The following is a 21,557-nucleotide window of genomic DNA, read 5'->3' as shown; positions in this document are numbered from 1 at the left end:
AGGTTCCCCGTTCGCTTCCGGTTCCGTGCCCCATCATGGCGGCGGCCCCTGCGCCCGGCGGGCTCTGAGCGCTGCGGAGCCGCCCCGCTCCCGCCGCCCCTTCCCCGCTCCGTCCGTGCGGGGCGAGCCGGGCGCGGTGCCGGCGCCGCCGGGAGCCGTTCCCGGGCTGCCGCGCGGCTCCTGCCCGGGGCCGAGGCGCCGCCGCCGCCATGGCGCCGGTGCAGCTGGAGAGCGCCCAGCTGGTGCCGGCCGGCCCCGCGTCAGCCCCGGCCCCGCCGGCCCCCGGCGCCGTGACAGCCGCCGCCAGCCCCGGCTACCGCCTCAGCACCCTCATCGAGTTCCTCCTGCACCGCACCTACGCCGAGCTCACCGTGCTGGCCGACCTGTGAGTGCCGCGGATCCCTCCGTGCCCGGCTGGCGGTGCCGCCTCGCAGCATCCCGGGAGGATGCGGAGGCCTCGCCAGGGATCCGTCCCGGAGCTCATCCGGGGCTGGAGCGGGGGGAGGTGGTCGCGCTTTCCCATTCATAGAATGGTTTGGGTTGGAAGGGGTCATAAAGATCACCCATTTCCAACCCCCTGCCATGGGCAGGGACACCTTTCCCCTAGACCAGGTTGCTCAGAGTCCCATCCAACCTGGCCTTAAACACTTCCAGGGATGAGGAATCCACAAATTTCCTGGGCAGCCTGTGCCAGAGCCTCACCAGCCGCACAGGGAAGAATTTTTTAGGTTAATGTCTAACTCTTTTTTCATTTGAACCCATTCCCTGTGGTCCTGCTCTTGTAAATAGCCTTGTCCATTCTCCCACCCGGGGAGATGCCTGTGCAGGCAGGTTGGACTCTGCATCAGGCTGTGTCCAGGGGCACAGCGAAAGCTGCTGGCTGATCTGTTGTAAACAGAGAAAATGACGCTGAGAACTTGAGAGCCACTGCAGATTGGCTGCTTAAATGCTTAAGTTTGCCCCCAAGTTACTGCAAAACAACCCCAAATGTAGTGCTGGTTACTGATACCAAAATACGTGAAACTCAGATGTCTGAAACTGGGATATTCTCAGATGCTGCAACTCCTTGACTTACCTCTGTAGTTTTAAAAATACCGTTTGATCAGTTTTGGAATATAAGTTATTTACATTCACTTAATGATCTGGTGTGCTGGTGTTCTTGGTGATTGAAGTGGCAAAACAAAGGGATGTTTTTGGGCCAAGAAAAACTTTCCTGAAAGCATATGGACTCAGAATAAACCTGTTTCCCTCTTACTTTGTTTAACCGTAGAGGTTCTTGTGTGGAAGCTGTGTGTTTCAAGAAGTGACATACAGAACAAATAGGAAGAGATAGGTATAGCTCTTGTACAGAGCCATGTCTGGTAAGGGTGCAAACAGAAGTTGGCCTGATATGAGTTAAACAATGCTCTAACTCTGGAAAGGACAAGGAATTTTAGAGTTTTAGTTTGCTTTGAAAAAAACTTTCAAAATATCAGTCAAGAAGTCCTTCCTATATGTTTGTGGCGTGTGTAGAGTAATTGATCTCAGCAGCCTTCATCAAACTTTTCAGCTAATTTGACCAGTTCCAGTTTGTCTGGCACAGAGTAGTGACAGGTGGCCTATGGTACTATTTTTTATATACTTTGTAGTTGTGTAGAAGTTCCTGTAAGTGAAGGTGGCTAACAAAATTTCTAGTTGTCTGCAGTGTAATAGAACATAATAGAATGTAATAATACATCTTTTTTTCCCCCCTTTTCTTTCATATAGATTACCAAGAAAGACTGATATGGAAAGGTGAGTTATGATAAGAGAATCTGTAATACATGTTAAAATATAGAACATTTTTGGGATGTTAATATTAATACACTGTTGTTTAAATAAAATCTTTTTCATGTAATTTTGGATTTTATGCAAGAAAATAAGCTTTGCCTGTCATGCTGTCCCTACATGGTTTCAAGATTTTTCTCAGCATTAGGGACAATATTGGGTTTTGTTGATGTTTGGGTTTATAGTTTTTTGGGCTTTTTTTTTTGTTGCTGTTACAGTAGGTGAACTCTGTTAAGGGTGTTTTTCTCTTCATGAATCTTGAAGCAATGAATTGACAGTAAAGGTGACGTGAAAGGGAACTGGAGAATTTAAATAGATTCTAGTTAGTGTGATAAAAAAATGTTATGTTCAGAAGAAGCAGTTCAACAATGATGACCAGGTAAAAACCTAATTTCTGCATTTTTCCATGTTACCTGGTCTTTCTTATCATGAACAGTGTTTTCTGCTCCTGCTCTATGTGGTTTTGAAGTATGAAAACTATTAGAGAACAAATGTAAGAGACCAGAACAGCACCCTGCTGAGATGAAAAAAATCCATTTACTTTTCTGTTTCTCTTAATAAATATTATGAAACTTATCAGAATGTTATTCCCTTTATTTGTGTTGACATATTAATTGACCTAAATTTCTTTGAGAGATACAGGAGCTATGATATTCTTAAGAATCTTAATAAAGAATTCTGTGTTACCAGGGTGATCATTAATTGTTGTCTCAAACCTTCCAAAACTCTCAGCGTGTGGAATTAATCCCATCTTCATGGAATCATAACCTGGAATGATTACTTTTACCCCTTTTTCTCGTGCATGATATTTTGTTAAGAGAAACAGTGGGTTTTGATTTGGTTTACTTTGGACTTTTAATTATCACAGTATTTACTGAAGAAATTACTTCTGACTTGGGTCTGGAGCTCCCTTGTACTCATGGGCAGGCTTTCCCCATCCAGATATTTAGCATTTCTAGGTAAAGTTGGATTCTACTTTGTTGGGCACATGGATGTGGGGAAACAACATAAATCCTAATGGATTAGAGAAAAGCTAGTAAGACAGCCTTCAGTGTACAAAGAATGTCCTATGACTGAAATTGTCTTGAAATTAAATGTTTACATCCTTGTTAGGTTTGACTTAAAACTCCTCTTAATGAAATGGATTTCCAGCTCTTGGAGGAGCTCATCTGTGGGAATGTGGCTTAATTATGCCTGTTTTCTCTAGTATTGAGGTTAATGGATTCAGTAGTTGAGCTTCAGGCTCTCTTTCTCAGAGCCTGGTGACATGGCACATGTAGTTTGGTGAAGATGTGATGGTGTTATCCTGTAATAAGGTTCACATGAAATATAAGTTTTGTACTACAATGCCTATTTAAAAGATGCTGGGATAAGAAAAACTGATGAGAAATTAGGCATCAGACTATAATATAGTGCATTTTTTCAGGGTCATTTATTAGTTATCAATTGTAGGAATAAATAGCTCTTACAACAAAGTGGTTAGATTAAAAAACCCATTAGTACTGTGGTGGTAAATTAGTAGTGCTGAGTTGCAGGAGAAATCCAGGTGCCTTCTTCTTGGTAATGGAGTCTGGGTTTTGCACAGTATCATTATCTTTTTCTGGGTGACCTGCTTCAGTCCTTGACCCCATCACTGTGTTTCTTTGTTTTCCTCACCTCTAACTAGTTTTTCACTGGTTTAGTTTGTAGCTGTTGCACCTTGGCCTTCTGCCCTTCTGAAAAGTGTCTGGTTCCATCTTCCCTACAATACCCCTGCAGACACTTGAAGATGTCAATGGGATCTTGCCCACAGCCTTTTCTTCTTAAGCAGGGGCAAATTCAGCTTCCTCAGCCCATCCTTATATTCCACATGTTTCCTGCAAATTTAAATCCATCTTCTGATCTCCCCTTGATCACAGAACAGTTCATCCTTGTCTTGGGTTTTGTATCTAAACCAAAACAATCCTGTAGAGTGCAATTTGTTGATCAGGGGTGGTTTGCCCTTGGCCAATTTCTAATGGTCGTTTCCTGGCTAATTTAATGCTTGGTATTTATCAGGACATAGCTTAGAGAAAGATTTGTCCTATGAATTTTTTTCTTAACTGAAGTTAGGCCAAGTGATCTATAGGTGCCAAGATCCTTCTTTGCTTACTTGAAGAAGGACATGATATTTGCCTTTTTGCTGTCATCAAGACCTTTGATCACTGTGGGTTTTGAAAATGATAGAGACCAACTTTACAGTGGCATGGATCAGCTCCCTCGCAAATCCTTGGATGCAACCCATCTACTCCAATGGACTTTTGTATGTCAAGCTTGCTTTAGTGGTCCTTGACTTGATTTAATTCTACTGTAGCTAATGTTTTACTCCCCAGACTCAGCCATTGGCCTGAAGGATCTTAAACCTGAGATCCAAACTCAGCAGTGAAGACCAAGGGTCAAAAATGCAATGAGCAACATGGCTGTTAGAAAGATTTTTAAAATTTGTTTCTTGTTTTGTATAAATAAACTCCTTCCTGAAGTTTCATCTTTCTTGGATATATATTTCTGTGTAGTCCAGCATGAGGTCATGTACCTATAATGAAAGACAATGCAGCAAATTTGAAGGTCTTTATGTTTTATTAGAGAAGTAGATTCCCAGTGCAGTTGTCATTCAGGGATGATGGTGGTAGTTCTTGAAGCAGGGTTCTGTCAAATCAAAGTAACAAGTCTTCTCTAACTTCATTTAAGTGTTATTAATGGAACATTTACTGGAATACTCTGTCTAGATTTATCAATAATTTTCATTATTAAATTATTTGTGGTTTTGGGGGGCTTTTTTAAAAATTTATTTTCAGTCACAGAACATCAATTTGAATTTTTCCTGCTATCATAGTGCTTTCACCATAGATGTTTGACATAACTAGTGGATTTTAGCAACTTCTATATGAAATTTGTCTGAGAGATTGTTTTCTAAAGTCTCACTGTAGTCATCTTTCAAATCTCATAAAGTTTTCCTGAATCTCTCAAGATTCCCAATGTCTTGTTTTCATAGTGTGGTTACTCTTAGAGCAGTGTGTACATATAGCAGCTTGAAATCTTAATATCAGGCTAAATGCCATTCCAAAACACGTGCTCTAGAACACAGAGAAATTACTGGCTTAATGCCCAAGTTCTTGGATGAGGTTCACAGTATGTAATGGAAGAAACAGGCCCAGATGGTACTAGTTGTGCTTCTGGCCTTACGTATTCATTTGCTACAAGCAGATTATGCTTTACTTGCACAAAAGAGTGAACCTCATTACACCAGCACTGTCTGCAGAATCAGGCTCTTTTTATGTTATGAGTTTGTGTTTTATAGATAGGGATCAGAAGGAGATGCAGCTTCTGTTTAGTAGAGGCCAATATCTTATGTACTAATTAATGTTCTTTTTGTCCAAATGCTTCTGTTACTTTAGCAAACTGTATCGGGTAAACAGCTTAGGTTTGGGGTTTTTTCCCAAACTTAAGTGGAAAACCATAATAAAATTAGTAAATTGGACACATTGAAAGGGAAAAAAATCTCTATAAACTGTTGATGAAGTGGTATTTCAGAGTGTATGGTATTACCAATGTACACTGTAAATCTTTGTGTCTCGTCTGATGCATCTTCAATGTAGATCTGTAATAAAACATATAATCTGTCTGTCCCCCTATTGCATTCTCTTTTACAAAAACTAGCTCTGAAGACATGCAGCCATAACACTCCTTCATTTTGACTGTCTTGTACAAAAATGGTGGGAGGAATATTGAGAGTCAGTAAGTTCTTACCTTAATTTCTTTGCAAGGCAGGAAAGCGAAGTTAAAGGATTGGGATTTTGTGGTCTTCCCCACCACCACCCTATTTCTTTATTGTAACATACTGTATAAAGATATTTTAAAATATTGTAAAAATGTTATAATGATATTTTGTTTAGTATATTTATTTATTTGTTTGTTTGTTTGTTTATTTATTTATTTATTTATTGTGAGTATAAGTGTAATGTTACTGTCAGGTCCTGTAATGCTGGGGTATGTTGCCTACTTTAAACTTAATCTTAAGGTTGGGGAAATCCTATAAAAGGTATAAAGATAATTTAGTTAAGCTCACTATGGAATTGTTTCTCTTACAGTCAGGGATTAATTCCTATGAATATGCTTTTTGTTTCCCCAGACAGACATGATTTGTTAGAATCCATGTATGTTGTTAGGTATTCACAACAGACTTCTTTCCCACCATGCTCTTTATCAAGCAAGCCACATATTATTGATGCCTGCATTAACACAATTAGAAGTTATCATTACAGCGCTTTTCTTTTTAATTGGCACACAGTTAAATTACTGCTTTATTCTGTATCTGAGCACTGGCTTAATGTACATTTATTTTTTTTTCCAGAAAAATAGAGATAGTGCAGTTTGCAAGTCGCACTCGTCAGCTGTTTGTTCGTTTGTTAGCCCTGGTCAAGTGGGCAAATAATGCTGGGAAGGTGGAAAAGTGTGCGGTAAGTCAGAGACAGAGTCTGGCATGAAACAGTCTCTGAGGGAGATGGGATATTGCTGCACCCTGACTTCTTGCTACAGAAATTTAAAAAAAAAAAATCTTGTTTTTTTAACAGTTCATGTTCCCAAAAACTCATCAGTGGCATAAAATGAAAGGCTTGTCTGCACATAGTTTCAGGAAGGATTGGGTTAAGATAAGAGGACAGGGAAGATGGTGATCTGAGTGTGTTAGTTCTTATTGTCACTTTCATCCTGATCTTGGATAAATAAGAATAAAGTCCAGAATGTTGCAGAAAAACAAGCCCCTACTGATTACAAACAAGTATGGTTGCATTCCAGTAGCAATCAGCAGATAAAGAGCTGTGAGGCTGTACAGATCCTCCACCGCAGCAGGAATGGCATGTGGATTTTAAATGTCCTTGCATTTGAATGTAAGAAGTGGCCAGAATATTCATTCTTTCTTTGTTTTGTAAATCAAATTACTTGAACTGGAAGTGACAGATAAACTGAATATAAAGGGCCATTGATTGGTGCGCCTTTTGTTTTTAACTCCTTGTCCTCTGCAGATGATATCGAGTTTCTTAGATCAGCAAGCCATCCTGTTTGTGGACACTGCTGATCGTCTGGCATCGCTGGCTCGAGATGCTTTGGTTCACGCTCGGCTGCCCAGCTTTGCCATCCCTTATGCAATTGATGTTCTGACAACTGGATCCTACCCTCGGCTGCCCACCTGCATTAGGGTAAATAACTCTGCCGTGTCTGGGGGGGGTGGGAATCCCCTGGACAGGCATCGAATGCACGGTAATCAAACTAATTGTCTGTGTGCAGATGGAACTGTAGCTCAATAGAGGCCTGGTGCCAAGTCTCTGCAGTGTCAATTTCTGATGCAGAACGCTTCTGTTTGAACAAGTTACACTTTCCCAGTAAAGTGTTCCCTCCATTTGTTTAGTTCCACAAATTTAGTGATTTTATTCAGTGGTCAGTCTTGGGTAAAATGTAATCAGCTAGAAAGCAAATCCGAGTCTAAGACAGAAAACTTCACTGGGCAATGGCCTGTAGAACTTTTATTTTCAGGCTTCTGATCTGGTTGGTTTTCACAATTGCCACTATCAATATGTTATACGTGTTTGAGATACATAGACTTGCTTGTGTTTATTGTAACAGGATAAAATAATCCCTCCTGACCCAATAACAAAGAGTGAGAAGCAAACCACACTTCATCAGCTAAACCAGATCCTTCGCCATCGACTGGTCACTACAGATCTCCCCCCACAGCTGGCAAATCTTACAGTTGGTAAGAACTGGAGTTACTTTTGGAAGGATACATTATTGCAGGATGATATAAAATTCTTGTTTTAATGCCAAAGCAAAGCCAAATGATAGCTTAATTGAGACCATTGAGGATGTTTCATCTATTAAGACTGGGATCCTGTCTCTGTCTGACATCAAAATATGTGGTTTTTTCCCTGTTTGAAAAATGACAGCACTGATAAAATGACTGAAATATTACATATTTTCAAAAAGAAATCCTGTGCAGGCAATGCCTAAACGTTTTAGATATTGCCTTGGTCTTTCAGCAAATGTTTTATGAAACAGTCTTTGGGCTACTTCATCTTAATTTAATTTTAAAATTAGTGAAACTGTTAGGTCTTCCTGCAGAAACTTTGAACTTGAGTTTAAACAAGTCGCTCAGTGTTGCCTTTTTAAGCTGTTTTGATATTCATGTTCAGGCACAGAATTTATGCAGGCCTTTTGTTCAGTGGCCCACCAGAGTGCCAGATCTCTTAAACTGTTTTGAGATCTCTGTTTTTCATTTAGCCCGAGTAGTGGTAAACATTAAGACAACCTTTTATACAGGAAGGATGGCTATAAACTGGACTAGGTTATTGCAGATTCACAGAGAATGGGGTGGAAATGGACCTAGTCCATGCCTTTAACTAAGACAAGGTTAGCCATTTGTAAACCATTCCCCACAAACCTAGGTCTAAGATGTTTCTGAAGAATCTTAGTGCTAGTTTTCTCTAGTCCCTGTGTGGGTGCTTGCAGTATCAGTATTAAAGATGTTTTTTTCTAAAATAAGTATGTATGAATGATATATGAATAATATGTCTGAGCTCTTTAAGAGTTTTCAGTTAGCTAAACATTTCAATGACTATTATTTTCTGTTTTGGAGCACGGTTTGTTTTTTTAAACAAAAATATCTGAGGTGCTCTTGAAAATGAAACTTCCTGAGTTAAATGGTTAAATTTTTTGCAGAAATATTTCTAAATGTCTTTAATTGTAAAGGTATATGACATAGCTTGTTAAATGATTGAGGAGGTTGACCTACATGTCAGAGTAAGGACTTGTACTTACTTGTTTGCTCTGCCTCTCATTCTTTTTATGACCTTGCTTGCATAGTTTTAAAGTCCTTGCTCCCAGTTCTTGAAACAGATAGCAGTGTTCACAGAGGTGTGAGGATGTACATGTCAATTAGATGAATAATGTGTGTGAACTTTGCTTGTTGTGTATATAAATTCTGCAAAGGATTATCTTCCTCACATGGATTTATAATATTCTAATATTAAATAAATGCTTCGTAGTGAGATGTGTTTTCAGGGCTAGATTTCAGCCTGGGCTGAGATCCATGTTCTGAATGTCATTTGCATATTGCTGAAAGCATTCATTGTTGATAGTAGCAAAGAATAGGAATATTTCAGCCAGATGTTTTGTTTGTCAGGCTGGTAGTCAGCTCAGTGTTACTCTGTATGGCAGAAGCACAAATGTTAACAAGTTATCAGATTTCACAAGTTAACTTCAGGGCAGTTTGTACATCTCTCTGTATTGCTCATTGACATTGGGTCTGTTGCAGACTGTAAAATGTTCACAGTTGCACGGAAACATAAGCAACAGAGCAGAAATGATAGGGAAGTAATCCATTACAAGTGCCAGGAGCTACCTCACTGTTATTTTTTAGGCATCTTAGGAGAGTGCGTGAAATAAAACATTCTTGTCTTCCTTAGCCAATGGCCGTGTGAAGTTCCGAGTTGAGGGTGAGTTTGAGGCCACCTTGACAGTGATGGGTGATGACCCCGACATCCCCTGGCGCCTTCTCAAGCTGGAAATTTTGGTTGAAGACAAGGAAACTGGTGGTAAAGAAAAAATCAAACCTTTACACTTGTTTTTAACATGATATTTGTCTCTGACACTGTATAAGTCTTGTTTATGCTGGGTTTTCTGCGTATCACCACTTAAGAGAATGAAGTCATATGTATTTGTCTTGTTTTGACCTTGCTTTCTAGGCTTTTAATGCCTTAACAAAGCTGTACAGTGACAGTGTAGTAAAATGACTGACATTTCCAGTGTACACCAAGAATTTTGTTGGTTTGTTCTAAAACCTGGTATGGAAATTGCTCGGTACAGTTGTATCTCTTTTATTTTAAATTTATGAATTTACTGAATTATTTTAAATGCCTACTTTCCTGATGGCTAATGTGACTTATTTTTCATTTGCTAAAGATGGTCGAGCCTTGGTTCACAGCATGCAGATCAACTTCATCCATCAGTTGGTCCAGTCCCGGCTGTTTGCTGATGAAAAGCCCCTGCAGGACATGTACAACTGCTTGCGTATCCTTCTGAAAGGGGCTTCTCCATTAGGTGGTTAGTGTAGCCTTGCTCTTAGTAGCTGCAAGTCAGGAGAGATGGATTCCCTGCTAAGCTTGGGGGAAGATGTCTGGACGTGAAGTTATGGTGGCCTTGGAGTAAATGATGGCCTTGGAAGCAGTAATTCTCAAGTGTCTGCATGTCAAATTCAATTCTACACACTAAATCAGCAAAGGTGAAGGTGAGGTATTCAAGGCAGCAGGTTGTGTGGTAAGTCAGTGCAGCAGCAGCAGCTAATTTTGGATATGAAATACAGAGCTGACTTGAAGTTCTGGGAGCTGACAGTTCTTGCTCCCAAGAACTGTAGTAAAGTGCGGTTGATGAGGGTGTGTTAACTCTATTGTATCTGTGTGAATAATGAGGGGAGATACAGGGTGTGCAGCGATTTTCCACTTGCAAAGGGCAGATTGCTTGACAGTGTGAAATGGATTTCAGTGAAACTCTTTCTGCAAAAAGGCATGTTTTTTTAGGGTGACCGTGGGAGATGGGGTTAGTGGTAACTGTAGGGTGAGTAGAATTTCTTTGTTAGTAATCATCTTTTCAGTAAAAGGTGGTGACAACTAGAAATTTGTGGAACAGGGCTGTGACTCTCTTGTCTAACAACCTGTCCTAGTTTAGAGTTTAGAAAACTATAAAAAAAAAACCCAAACAAACACCCCTTTGAGAAATATTTGGTGCTGTTTATATGTCTTTATCTCTGGATTACTACATCAGTGTGTTTTCAGACAGCATCTTGTGTGACTTAGTTGACAAAAAGATTGATGTAGTATACAGAAACAGGTTTATGTAGTGTGCAGACTTCCTGGACATGTTATACTTTCTTAGCTCCATGCATTAGACTCCTTCTGCCTGGCTCTTCAGCTGGAAGTCTTGCATTCACAAACACTAATGCTGATCCGAGAGCGCTGGGGTGACCTTGTGCAAGTGGAGCGCTACCATGCAGGGAAATGTCTCTCACTCTCTGTCTGGAAGTAAGTTCATTTCAAAAGGGCTCTTAACAAACAATAAATGAAATAACAGGAAAGATTATATTTACCAATAAAATTTAAAAGCCAGAATTTTCAGAATTGTACTTTCTTCTTGATGTGTGACTCCTAAATGCTTGTAATTAAGTACCTATAAGTGTTGAGTGATTTGCAAAGAAGTAAGGGGTGCACATTAATGTGCAGAAGAGCTGAGGATGCAGTTATAAATTAATTCATATTTGCACAGATGTCTAAAAATTGATTAGATATCTGTCAGACTTCTGTATTTATTGCTTGACTTGCACTAGACAAAATTTTAAAAAGCAATCCGAGTACACTTCTGATTGTCTTAAATTTGCAGTCATCTAAAATTCTTTATGTAGTTTACCAACGATTCTGCTTTAAAATGTCATCTAAAACAAATGCCTTTTTCAGTTCTGCTGACACGATGTTGTTTTTAACTAGAACACACAAAATCAAGGTTTAACTTCTGAAAAACATATTTTCTGTTCTTCCAGTTGCATGGTTTAATTATTCTATTCTATTTATTTTAAGTCAACAGGTACTTGGCAGAAAAACAGGGACTGCCTCTGTCCATAAGGTTACTATAAAAATTGATGAAACTGATGTCTCAAAACCCTTACAAATATCTCATGAGCCTCCACTGCCAGCCTGTGATTCCAAACTGATGGAAAGAGCCATGAAGGTAAAGGTTTGCTTTGCAGGAGCCATCTAATTTTGTGAATCGAAAACTCAAGTGCTTTACACTGTCAGTTTGTACCACTTTGATTCTATTTAAAGAGCTGTTTCTAAGATTTCTAGTAAGTAGTTACTGTAGGTTGTATAGTGTTTATGTGAGGACCTCAAATTGTTGTTACAAATTATTGGCCTTGACTTAATCTTAAAAATAGCACCTACTTCACAGTGCATTATACCACTTGTGAGACAGCATACTGAGGCTGGGGGGAAACAACAGCAACATACCAGTTATTATTAGGGTTTGGCTTGAAATGCTTTATAGAGAGACAGTTCTTCCCTTTCCTGTCTTGGAGCTCCTCTGAAAATCACCTTCCCCTTGTCACTGGAGTTGGCTACCCAGCAGTACTATCCACTTTAGAAAATCTTACACTGTGATTTGGAAATCTTGTGGTTAAGAGCTCATGTGGTTTGTTCCAAGTATTAGGTGAAACTTAGTTTTACATTACCACTAACAAGGTTTTATCATGTATCCTATCGGAATGTTCAAATTCCTGTATTTTGAAGGTGGGATTGTTGCAATGATCCAAAATGAGTAACTGCAGTCAACTACCTACTTGGATTGTGCTTCACCAGGAATAATTCTAAATCTTGGTTAAAAATATTTAAGAAAAACTACATTCTGGGTATTGTAATAAATCCTCTGTAAGTTCCTCAGCAAATGTAGCTGTGATATATCAGGATGTCTGTCTGTCATTATTTCTTTCAGTGTTTGGGTTTAGGAGACTTAGTAAACTGGAGTGAATGTGTAGTCTTCACACATTCACTGCAGTTTTTCCACAGGGAAAAGCTCCTCAGGTCAGATCTTTCACCTGTCTCACAGCTGCTGATGGTAGCCTCCACCTCCTGCACATACTTTGTATTTCAACCTCTTGGTCTATCATGTTGCCCGTGCTGACAGATAAGTCTGTCTGGGGAATGTCAACAACTACCAAGGTTTCAGCTACATAGGGATGTGGGAAACATAGTGAAGCATGGGAGCCTTCAACTCTACTTCTAGAGTAGGAATTCTACTGTTAGAACAGTAAATATATACTACATTTATTTATTTAAAAGCCTGAATTAGCATATTTAGGCTGCTAAATATAGAATTGATTTAGTGAAGGTGCTGTATTTATGTGTAAATCCAAGAAAATGCTCTTTATCTACAGCATCTGCTGAAGATGCACTGGAGCTGACACAGTCTAGGCTCACTGAATCAAGTCTGCAACCTGTGGATTAAGATATGAGGCCACTGTAAATTTGAGATGTATCAAAGTTAATGTTGTCCCCCGTTATGAGGACTTGCTCTGAGCTTAAAAAAATTATCAGCTGTGGAAAATACAGTGCTGTTGTAGTGTTTGAATAATGATCTCAGCTGTAATGACGTAGATGGCACACTGGGTTTCTGTTTGTTTAAGATACTGTATAAGATTGGCACAAACAAACATGTTTGTCTGAGCAGGTTGTTCTGCATTAACCTGCTGAAAATTGGATGGAGCTATAGAATGTGTAGCTCCATCTCTCTTCTTAGAGAGGCAGATTTAACCCATTGCAGCTGCTGAGGTGAAATGCTGTAGTGGATGGAGAAATACTTGATTTTTAAGGCCTTATCTTGGAAAGCTTTTCTTTAGGGGAAGGTCATTCTGGTATGGAAAAGCTTGCACTGTATATAGTATAATTCTGTGGTGTATGAGCCTCTTCTGCATTTATCTCTTATGCTAGAATAAAATTTGAGTTTAATTCAGCTTGAACAGTTTTCAAAGCAACGTGAAGTTACCTAGAAAAAAGGTTTTGCTGTAATCTGGAGCTTTGCTTATGCAAAATATGTAAATAATATGACTGGAATGTGAATGAACGTGAATGCAAATGCTTTAATTTAGATTGTACAAGTAAGTTACAGTAAATATAAGTGGTGGCATGAGCTTCAGCACTGGCAGTACAACAGGATGTAGGTGCAAGCCCCTAGATGCTTCTGGGTTCAGTAGGGTTGGCCATGCTCAGTGTCTGTCGCTGCATTGTTACCCTGTTAGCAGGATTTAAACCGGTTGGATTTCGCGTTACAGCTGCATGTGTGTTTGTGTAGAGGTAACCATATCCTAATGAAGTGTTGCTTTGGGGTTTTTTGTGTGGGGGGTCTTTTTTCTTTAGCTTTAACTAGTTACCAATGGCTGAGAAAAAAAAAAAAATGAGCTGAAAATGGACCAACCTTGATCCAGAACAAGTAGGTCTGCACAGGGAGTGGTAACAGCATAATTTGTGAAATGTCTTTTACACCTTCTTCTAATCTTAGCTCAAAACTCCTCCCACTGCCTGCTGCAGAGACAGTATCTCATGGTAGCTTGTTATATTTTATAGTGCTCCAAATACTCGAGTTTGTAGTCAATGTGACTCACCACAGTTCTAAGCAAATTATTTCTGAAGTGATTGTTTCATTAAGTATTTTTGTTCCAGTGTGCTCATGCAGAAAGTCTACACGTCAAATATTAGCTTACTCAAGTATTTTTCTTTTTTGCAGATTGACCACCTATCAATAGAAAAACTCCTAATAGACAGTGTCCATGCAAGATCTCATCAAAAACTCCAGGAGCTGAAAGCCATTCTTAAGAGCTACAATGTTAATGACAATTGTATGTGCTTTCTGATGAAGTTTTTCTAGCTCGTTTCCATTTGTGTCTAGGAATGGTTTCCTTTTCTCTTGATGTTTCTTGTTTTCATTAATTTAAATTTAAAAAAAAAAAAGGAAACGTGTTTAAAATTAACAAAACTTAGCTTTGAATTATTCTGCATTGATGATTGTAAAATAGCCATACATCTAAATGCAGTGTAGTGAGTGAAGCTGGTAGAACATTGTAGTCTGGCTCGAAGGGTTAAAATTTACCTACTGTAAAACTTGTTTGTGTTCAGAATTGAAAGCAAATCTTTTGCTGTTTTGAACTAGTTTTGGATGAGACTTTCCTTAAACTGCTGTTGAAACTTTTGGGATTTAGACTGGTAATTGTTAAGCAGTGAGTTAGAAGATATTCAAGGATTAATAATCTTCAGATTTGGTCTGCCTTTTCTTATTCGTTTGTCACTGTTTTCACAGAGAAATTCTTATATTCAGATTCCTCTCTATGTCAACACCATAATAATGTGCAAGTGAAATTTGTTTGTCTAAAGACATACAGGTTTTTTGATTCTAATTGGCTAAGTTTTAATATAAGCTTGAATTTGGAGTGAAATTGCTGACACTATTTTTTGTTTAGCATTCATTGAGACGGCTCTCCCAACCCTTGTAATTCCAATTTTGGAACCATGTGGTCGATCAGAGTGCTTGCATGTATTTGTTGATCTCCACTCTGGAATGTTCCAGCTGATGCTGTATGGTGTTGGTAAGTAGGCACAAAACCAGAAGATATTTCATATCTTGCAAGAATCCTGCACTATGAGTTAATTTTGTGGGAACAATTCTGTCAGATCTGCAAAGTTTTGTGGGCTAATGAACCCCACACTTGAGTCATCATCTAGGTATTGGAGTTTGAGGAATAGAAAAGAGGATCTTAGTGCTTCAGTGTCACACTTCATTAAGAGGACAACAGAGGGGTCAATGCAATGCATATTCTTCGTGACTCATGATTTCTGGCTTGTGCTGTTAATGGATGGGGTCATTTCACATGGACCTGAGTGAGAATTGTATTGACCTTACACATCTTGAGTTACTTCTGTTCAAGTCTCAACTTCAGGTTTCACATTGCTTAAGAAAAGGAAGGAAGTTCTTTTAGTTTATTTGGTTAATAACATCCTGCTGTGGTCTTACAAGCATTATGGACCATCTCTTGGTACAAGGGACAGCAATTACAAGTTGCACCAGATGTTTCATCTCAGTCTGAGAAAGCAGTTATTTACAGAGAAATCAAACAATCCTTTGAACAACCCTCTGAGAGTTTTGGTGGAGTCTGCATCACTGGGAGATGTTCAAGATGCAGTTAGATAATGTCATCTGTATTCCCTTTCCCACAGAAGGTTGGACCAGGTGATCTTTCAAGGTCCCGTTTGAAGCCCAAACCTGGGCTGTTATATGATTATGAGATTAATTAGATGAGACACTTTCAATGAAAGTTTGAAGTTTTGTTTGAAGGACTGGTGCTAAGACCATTCACCCACCTGATGCTCTTGCAGATCAACTGACCCTTGATGACATAGAGAAGTCTGTTAATGATGATATGAAGCGAATCATTCCTTGGCTTCAGCAGCTCAAGTAAGTGACTTGAACAATTCATTTCGTTTGTATGGGATGAATCACAATATTTCTATTCTGGATGAGGACACTTGCATGGCTTTGTGTTTTACCACAGTAGGGGTTATATTTTCTCACTGTTGTAAGCAAGCTTGAGTATTTGTCATCTCCTTTAAGCAGTGAAGGAAAGTCTGGTTTTATTTGGAATTGATTCCATAGTCCTGCTTAAATTTTCCCCCTTACATGTAGCCTCATGCATTGCTATATGCACACTTTGCATGAAGTCTTTTCAATTTTAAGTAGCAGAGCACTTTCTTCCTGAGAGTCTCTTTTTCTGTTCATGTTCATCTTCTATGTCCTTTATTCCACTCTGTTTCTACAGCTGAACTCTGCTTGTTTCTCAACAAGAATGATCTCCCTTCTCACAATAGAGGAAAAACCAGGAAGTGGCCTAGGATGATTTGAATAATACCTGTTTATCTTCTAGCACTTCAGCCCTTGCTGGTTTAAGCCTCTAATCTTCCTTCCATAAAGCCCTGAGATTTAAGCACAAGATACATTTGGCTCCCATAAGACGTTATAGCAAATAATACAAACAGTTTTCATCTCCATGAGAACTGAGTTCCACCTGTTCTGTCGTTTTGGAAATTCCCAGTGCTCTGAGTTAATTGCAGGGTGAAATCTCTATTTGAGGAATTCTGCTTCTAAAAGAAGCTTGATGATGCATGAAGCACTGGCACCCTGGAGAAATTAATCAACCTCCCTTTGTTATAAATAATGTACTTGAGATAATGGCTTGGGTAGTGCTTCATTTTCTGAGGAAGCACAGCAGTCCACAGAATGTCTTTTAGAACAGCTGTATCTGACATGTATTGGTGAGAATAAATGTGGTGTGTTGTGATGGAGAGGTGCTGAGCACCCACGCTTTCCACTGCTGTTGTCAGTGGAAGTTTGGCTGAATACCCAAGCCATGCATTTCTGAGCCCCTTTCAAGCCTAGCTTGTCTCCCTGGCCTTATCACTATAGCCAAAATCCATTGGAGTAGGACAAAGTTTAATTCCGAACATGAGAATGAATTTGGTGTCTTGCATGTAGCTCTTCATCTGCAAACTTATTCAAGTAATTGAGTTTGTTTATAACATAACTCAGAGTGACATCCAGCTTCAGTGATTTTTTTTTTTACTATATTGCTTAAAAAGCACATAGGAGTAAAGATTTTCCTTTCTATACCAAAACATAATTGAAGATTCCAGATTGTAAAATAACTGCAATCTGCATGTTTTTCTTAATGTTTTCCTTCTAAATTTTATATTGTAATTTCATATTGTAGTATATAAAAATTTATTCAGCAAATGATTTCACGGTTTTTATTCTTGAACTAACAGCTGTCTGTTAAGCTGAAGATAAGATGTAAAGATAGTGATAAGAAAATATAATGAAATTTTTTATGTGATTTTTCTTTATTTAACTTGTACTGCAGTGATAGATGTTGGTTTAGATTATGACTGACTCGTAAGTTGACACTAATACTCTACACAGCAGTGTGTTAGAATCATGAAACCAGTCTCAGGGTACTAATACCTTTATTTCCATGTAAGGTTCTGGCTTGGACAGCAGCGCTGCAAACAGTCTATAAAACATCTGCCTACAGTGAGCAGTGAAACTCTTCAACTAGCTAATTATGCCAGCCATCCAGTGGGAAACCTTTCCAAACACAAACTGTTCATCAAACTCACTCGCCTTCCTCAGTACTACATTGTGAGTAACTGAAAAATGCTTCTGTCTTTTGCTCCCTGTCAGGGATGTCCCAGGCACTTTGTTGTACCGTTAACTGTTAACATTAGCAACCAAGTGATTGATGTAATGCTTGATTCTCACCTCTCCCTCCCTTCTCTCGTGGGTTTGTTAAGCACTCAGGCTCATACAGAAGAAGGCACATACAGATTTATTACTCAGAAACCTTCCCATTCTCTCTGTTTCCTGAAAGGTTTGGTCTTTCTTCTCTTCTTGGATACCTTTCCTAGCCACAGTGTTAATACATTGAAAAAAACTAAAGTCTGGTCTTTCAAAAGGAAGGGACAAGAACTGAATTAGACTTGCTCTTAGCTTGAGAATCTTCTCAATTTGTTTTGTTTAAATACAGGTTGTAGAAATGTTTGATGTTCCTGGCAACCCCACAGAACTAGAGTACAAGTACCATTTTCTGTCTGTGAGCTATGCTGAAGGAGATGACAGCCCTGCCACTGCACTTTTACTACAGCAGTTCAAACCAAACATTGAAGAGTTGGTACTGGACACAAAAAGTGGCAAACAATTGAAAAGTGGTATCAAGCGCAAGGTACGTGTTTCGAAAGCCATTGGGGTGGTTACAGTGCATGAAAGGTCAACACAGGTTCTGAGCATCAATTCCAGCTTTACTTGCCATGTTTCCAGTGTTTGTATGGCTGACATCTTACTTGTAGTGGTTCTCTGGACTGCTTCCCTAGGGGGATGCTGGGAAACTGTTTTCTAACAGTTGTCCTTCAGTTCATGCCAGGCCTTCTCCGCTGCTCTCTGAGCCAAGGCAGAGCTCTGTGCAGAGGAGTGTGTATATATTGTATATGCAGAGTGCTGGTATCTGTGTCATACACTTTGGGCCGTGTGTAGATTTTGAAGGACTTGCAGGGGCTGATAAGAGTTGTTTCTTGGGGCCAGGCTGACATGGCTTAATGATCTACAAGTACTGTTCTAAGGACTTTAAGTGAATTGCTTCAGGCCTGAAGGGGATCCTTCCAGGAGTTTGTGCTCAGGGTGTGAGTCATTTAACACTTAGATGAATGAGGTTATTCTCTGACATCTCTTCAAAATGTTTACTCCAAATATGCAAGTACATTTGTCTTTTTTTAAATTCTAGTTATCTGGAGATCCATGTTCCATAGAACCCAAGAAACCAAAACGGTCGGGAGAAATGTGTGCCTTCAATAAAGTGCTAGCTCATATTGTAGCCATGTGTGATACAAATATGCCGTTTATAGGGCTTCGGATAGAGGTAGGTATTAAAAAATATTTTCTTTCCTTCTTCCCCTCCCCTGCTCCTGATTCTGGTGTCTAGATGTGACTATTTGGCAAATCTGTGGTCATGTGCTCACTCTGGAGTTCCCCTGCCAGCTGAGCCCGGGTGACTCACTCTTCTGCACTGTGTTGCTCTAGTCTTGTTAGAGCTGCTTCTTTGAGTAGAAAGCACTGCAAAAAGCTTGAAAAGTTGAGGGAAAAGGGAAAATGAGGATGAAAGATGCGCTTGTGGGAAGGGTTGGGAGACAACTTTATACCAGATTTCCACAGACCGTTTTTTCACTTTGCAGTGCTTAAGGATGTGAAACATCTGTCACCCTCAGGGGGAAATTAAAAAATTCTTGAAAATCTTACAAGTTTTTTGCTTGACTTTTTACTTGGAATAACATTTTTCTTGTTCACTCCTAGTTATCCAATATGGACATTCCTCACCAGGGAGTACAAGTAGAAGGAGATGGCTTCAGCCATGCAATACGTTTATTAAAGTAAGAGGATATTCTCTGTGTTTCATTTTATTGCTGTACGTACACTTGAGAGAAAAAAAAAGGCTTGTTTGGACAGTAACAATATCAGGACAAGGGCAGGATTTTGTTTTGGGGTTATTTTTCCTTTTTTTTTTTTTTTTTTTTTTTTTTTTAGAAGGGTGTTAATACTGTGTGTCTTGCACTTGCATGTGAAGCAGTGCTAGAGAAAGGGGAAAATTAGACTAGACTAAGAGCCAGCTACTTTTTTTTTCCTTCATTAGCCTAAACTGAGGAGCTCTGAAAACAGTTTGACAGTCCTCAATCCTTAAATCCAGGCAGTGCTAAGGAAGATGTGGTGATGATTCATGAACATGCAATTCTAGATAGATCAGAGGCCTACATACTCCATATGTCATTTGACAATTATGTGAAACTGCAGAGGAAAATGCCAAGAATCCCAGAAAAGACAATTGCATGGTAAAGAGGTTGTAGAGGAAACATCTCAGAATCGTACAGTAATTTAATAAGTTATTTAGGCCCAAGTGCAGGACTTGGCATTTCTTTTCATGGAACTTCATAAGGTTCTTGTTAACTTGTTTCTCCAGCCATCTGTGATCTCTCTGAAGGGCAGGTCTGACCTCCAGCATGTTAAGTGCTCCCTTCAGTTTGTCATCATCTGCAAATTTACTATTCTTCTGTATCATATAGGCTACTGAAATAGTTACATTAAAACTCTTAATAGGAGGCCAATAGTATCTGTCTCTGTGTTAACCCTGAGGAATTCCAGCCACAACCAGCCACTAACTGGACCTGCAACAAATAAAGTTTAAAGCAAAAAAAACCACAAATCCCAAAGACACCTATTAGAGTAAAACCTTTGTAACTCCTTTTCTGCTGCAGAAATATACAGTGACATAAAGGCATCAGTCTCTAAATGCATCAGGCCCTACCTTTTTAACTTTGCATATGAGCAGAGAACTTACGAGCTGAAGTTGAGGGTGGAACATGAGATTTCTGGCTAGATCCTCAAGGAATTTGAAAAAGAATTTGGCATGTTTTTACTTAAGCTTTATTTAGTCTGTCCCCTGAGCTCAATTCACACATTGGGACACGAATAAATTAGTGAGCACTAAGGGAACTGCCAGGTTGTTCATTGCGTATAGAGCAAACTTGTTCTAGAAGGCAAATGAATTCAGATTACCACAGAACTTAGTTATTTTCATCTTTTTTGGCTTATTTCTCTGTATAAGAGCTTTATATTGGTGAGCTCTCAGTTCACCAGGAGGTAAGAACAATTCAGCAGATCCTTTAACAGTCTGTAATTTGCAGGTGTTGAATCCATATTAAAAGTGGTCTTGGCTCAGAGTGCTTTTGTGACACAGTTATGGCAGTCCTTGAAGAGGAATAAGTTATCTCACTGAGCAGTCCAGCTGCCTCTGCTGTTGATTTGTTCATTCTTTCATGTCCAGACTTGGGAGTCCTTCAGGAAATATTAGAAGGCACTGTTGTTACTTGTGGAACTGTTCTGTGTCTAATGGAGATTTTTTTTTTGTCATGTATAGAATTCCTCCCTGTAAAGGTGTAAATGAGGAAACACAGAAGGCTCTGGACCGATCTCTTCTTGATTGCACTTTCCGACTACAAGGTAGAAATAATCGCACGTGGGTGGCCGAGCTGGTGTTTGCAAACTGCCCGCTGAACAGCACTTCATCCAGGGAGCAAGGCAAGTTTCATTGAGGAGCACTGGTAAATTTTGCTTCTTTGTAGTTTACATTGCCTGTTCCAGTGGTTTTAATGTCTTGGTGTAACTGGACAGCTGTCTGCTCCTAAGATTTCTAATAAACCTCAGTGTACCTTAATCAAAATTCTGACTGCTGAGTTGATGCAGTTTTGTTCTTTCAGTGTGCTTCCTGGTCACTTGCCACAGTTCACTCACAGTCTGTAAGCCATAGCTCAGGAACCACCGGGTTGATCAGTGTTTCCCATCTCCTCACCCTGCAGGACCAACCCGTCATGTTTATCTGACATATGAAAACCAGTTGTCTGAACCAGTTGGAGGTCGCAAGGTGGTTGAGATGTTCCTTAATGACTGGAACAGTATTGCTCGGCTGTACGAGTGTGTCCTGGAGTTTGCACGATCCTTACCAGGTACAGAAATCACCCCTCCTTCTTGACAAAATGGTGGGCTTACAGATGACTGTG

General features: G+C 39.5%; 1 protein-coding gene across 1 annotated transcript in view; it reads left to right on the top strand.

The window, feature by feature from the left end:
• Positions 1-209: 209 nt before the first annotated feature.
• MED14 (mediator complex subunit 14) overlaps positions 210-21,557 on the top strand; it is a 34,899-nt gene continuing 13,551 nt past the window's right edge. Inside the window, exons 1-18 of the mRNA XM_066177034.1 lie at positions 210-385; positions 1,747-1,773; positions 6,176-6,281; positions 6,846-7,019; positions 7,444-7,573; positions 9,282-9,410; positions 9,778-9,885; positions 10,760-10,892; positions 11,442-11,592; positions 14,140-14,251; positions 14,870-14,995; positions 15,783-15,861; positions 17,439-17,598; positions 17,984-18,178; positions 18,734-18,868; positions 19,300-19,376; positions 20,918-21,078; positions 21,357-21,503. Of these exons, the coding sequence (XP_066033131.1) occupies positions 210-385; positions 1,747-1,773; positions 6,176-6,281; positions 6,846-7,019; positions 7,444-7,573; positions 9,282-9,410; positions 9,778-9,885; positions 10,760-10,892; positions 11,442-11,592; positions 14,140-14,251; positions 14,870-14,995; positions 15,783-15,861; positions 17,439-17,598; positions 17,984-18,178; positions 18,734-18,868; positions 19,300-19,376; positions 20,918-21,078; positions 21,357-21,503 (2,326 nt within the window). The remainder of the gene's footprint in view (positions 386-1,746; positions 1,774-6,175; positions 6,282-6,845; positions 7,020-7,443; positions 7,574-9,281; positions 9,411-9,777; positions 9,886-10,759; positions 10,893-11,441; positions 11,593-14,139; positions 14,252-14,869; positions 14,996-15,782; positions 15,862-17,438; positions 17,599-17,983; positions 18,179-18,733; positions 18,869-19,299; positions 19,377-20,917; positions 21,079-21,356; positions 21,504-21,557) is intronic.

The sequence above is a fragment of the Chamaea fasciata genome, unplaced genomic scaffold (genome assembly GCF_029207755.1).
Source record: "Chamaea fasciata isolate MVZ Bird 193981 ecotype frontalis unplaced genomic scaffold, bChaFas1.0.hap1 SCAF_2, whole genome shotgun sequence".
Taxonomy (NCBI): Eukaryota; Metazoa; Chordata; class Aves; order Passeriformes; family Sylviidae; genus Chamaea; species Chamaea fasciata.
Note: the sequence above shows the minus strand (reverse complement) of the source record. Positions and strands in the feature narration are given on the sequence as shown.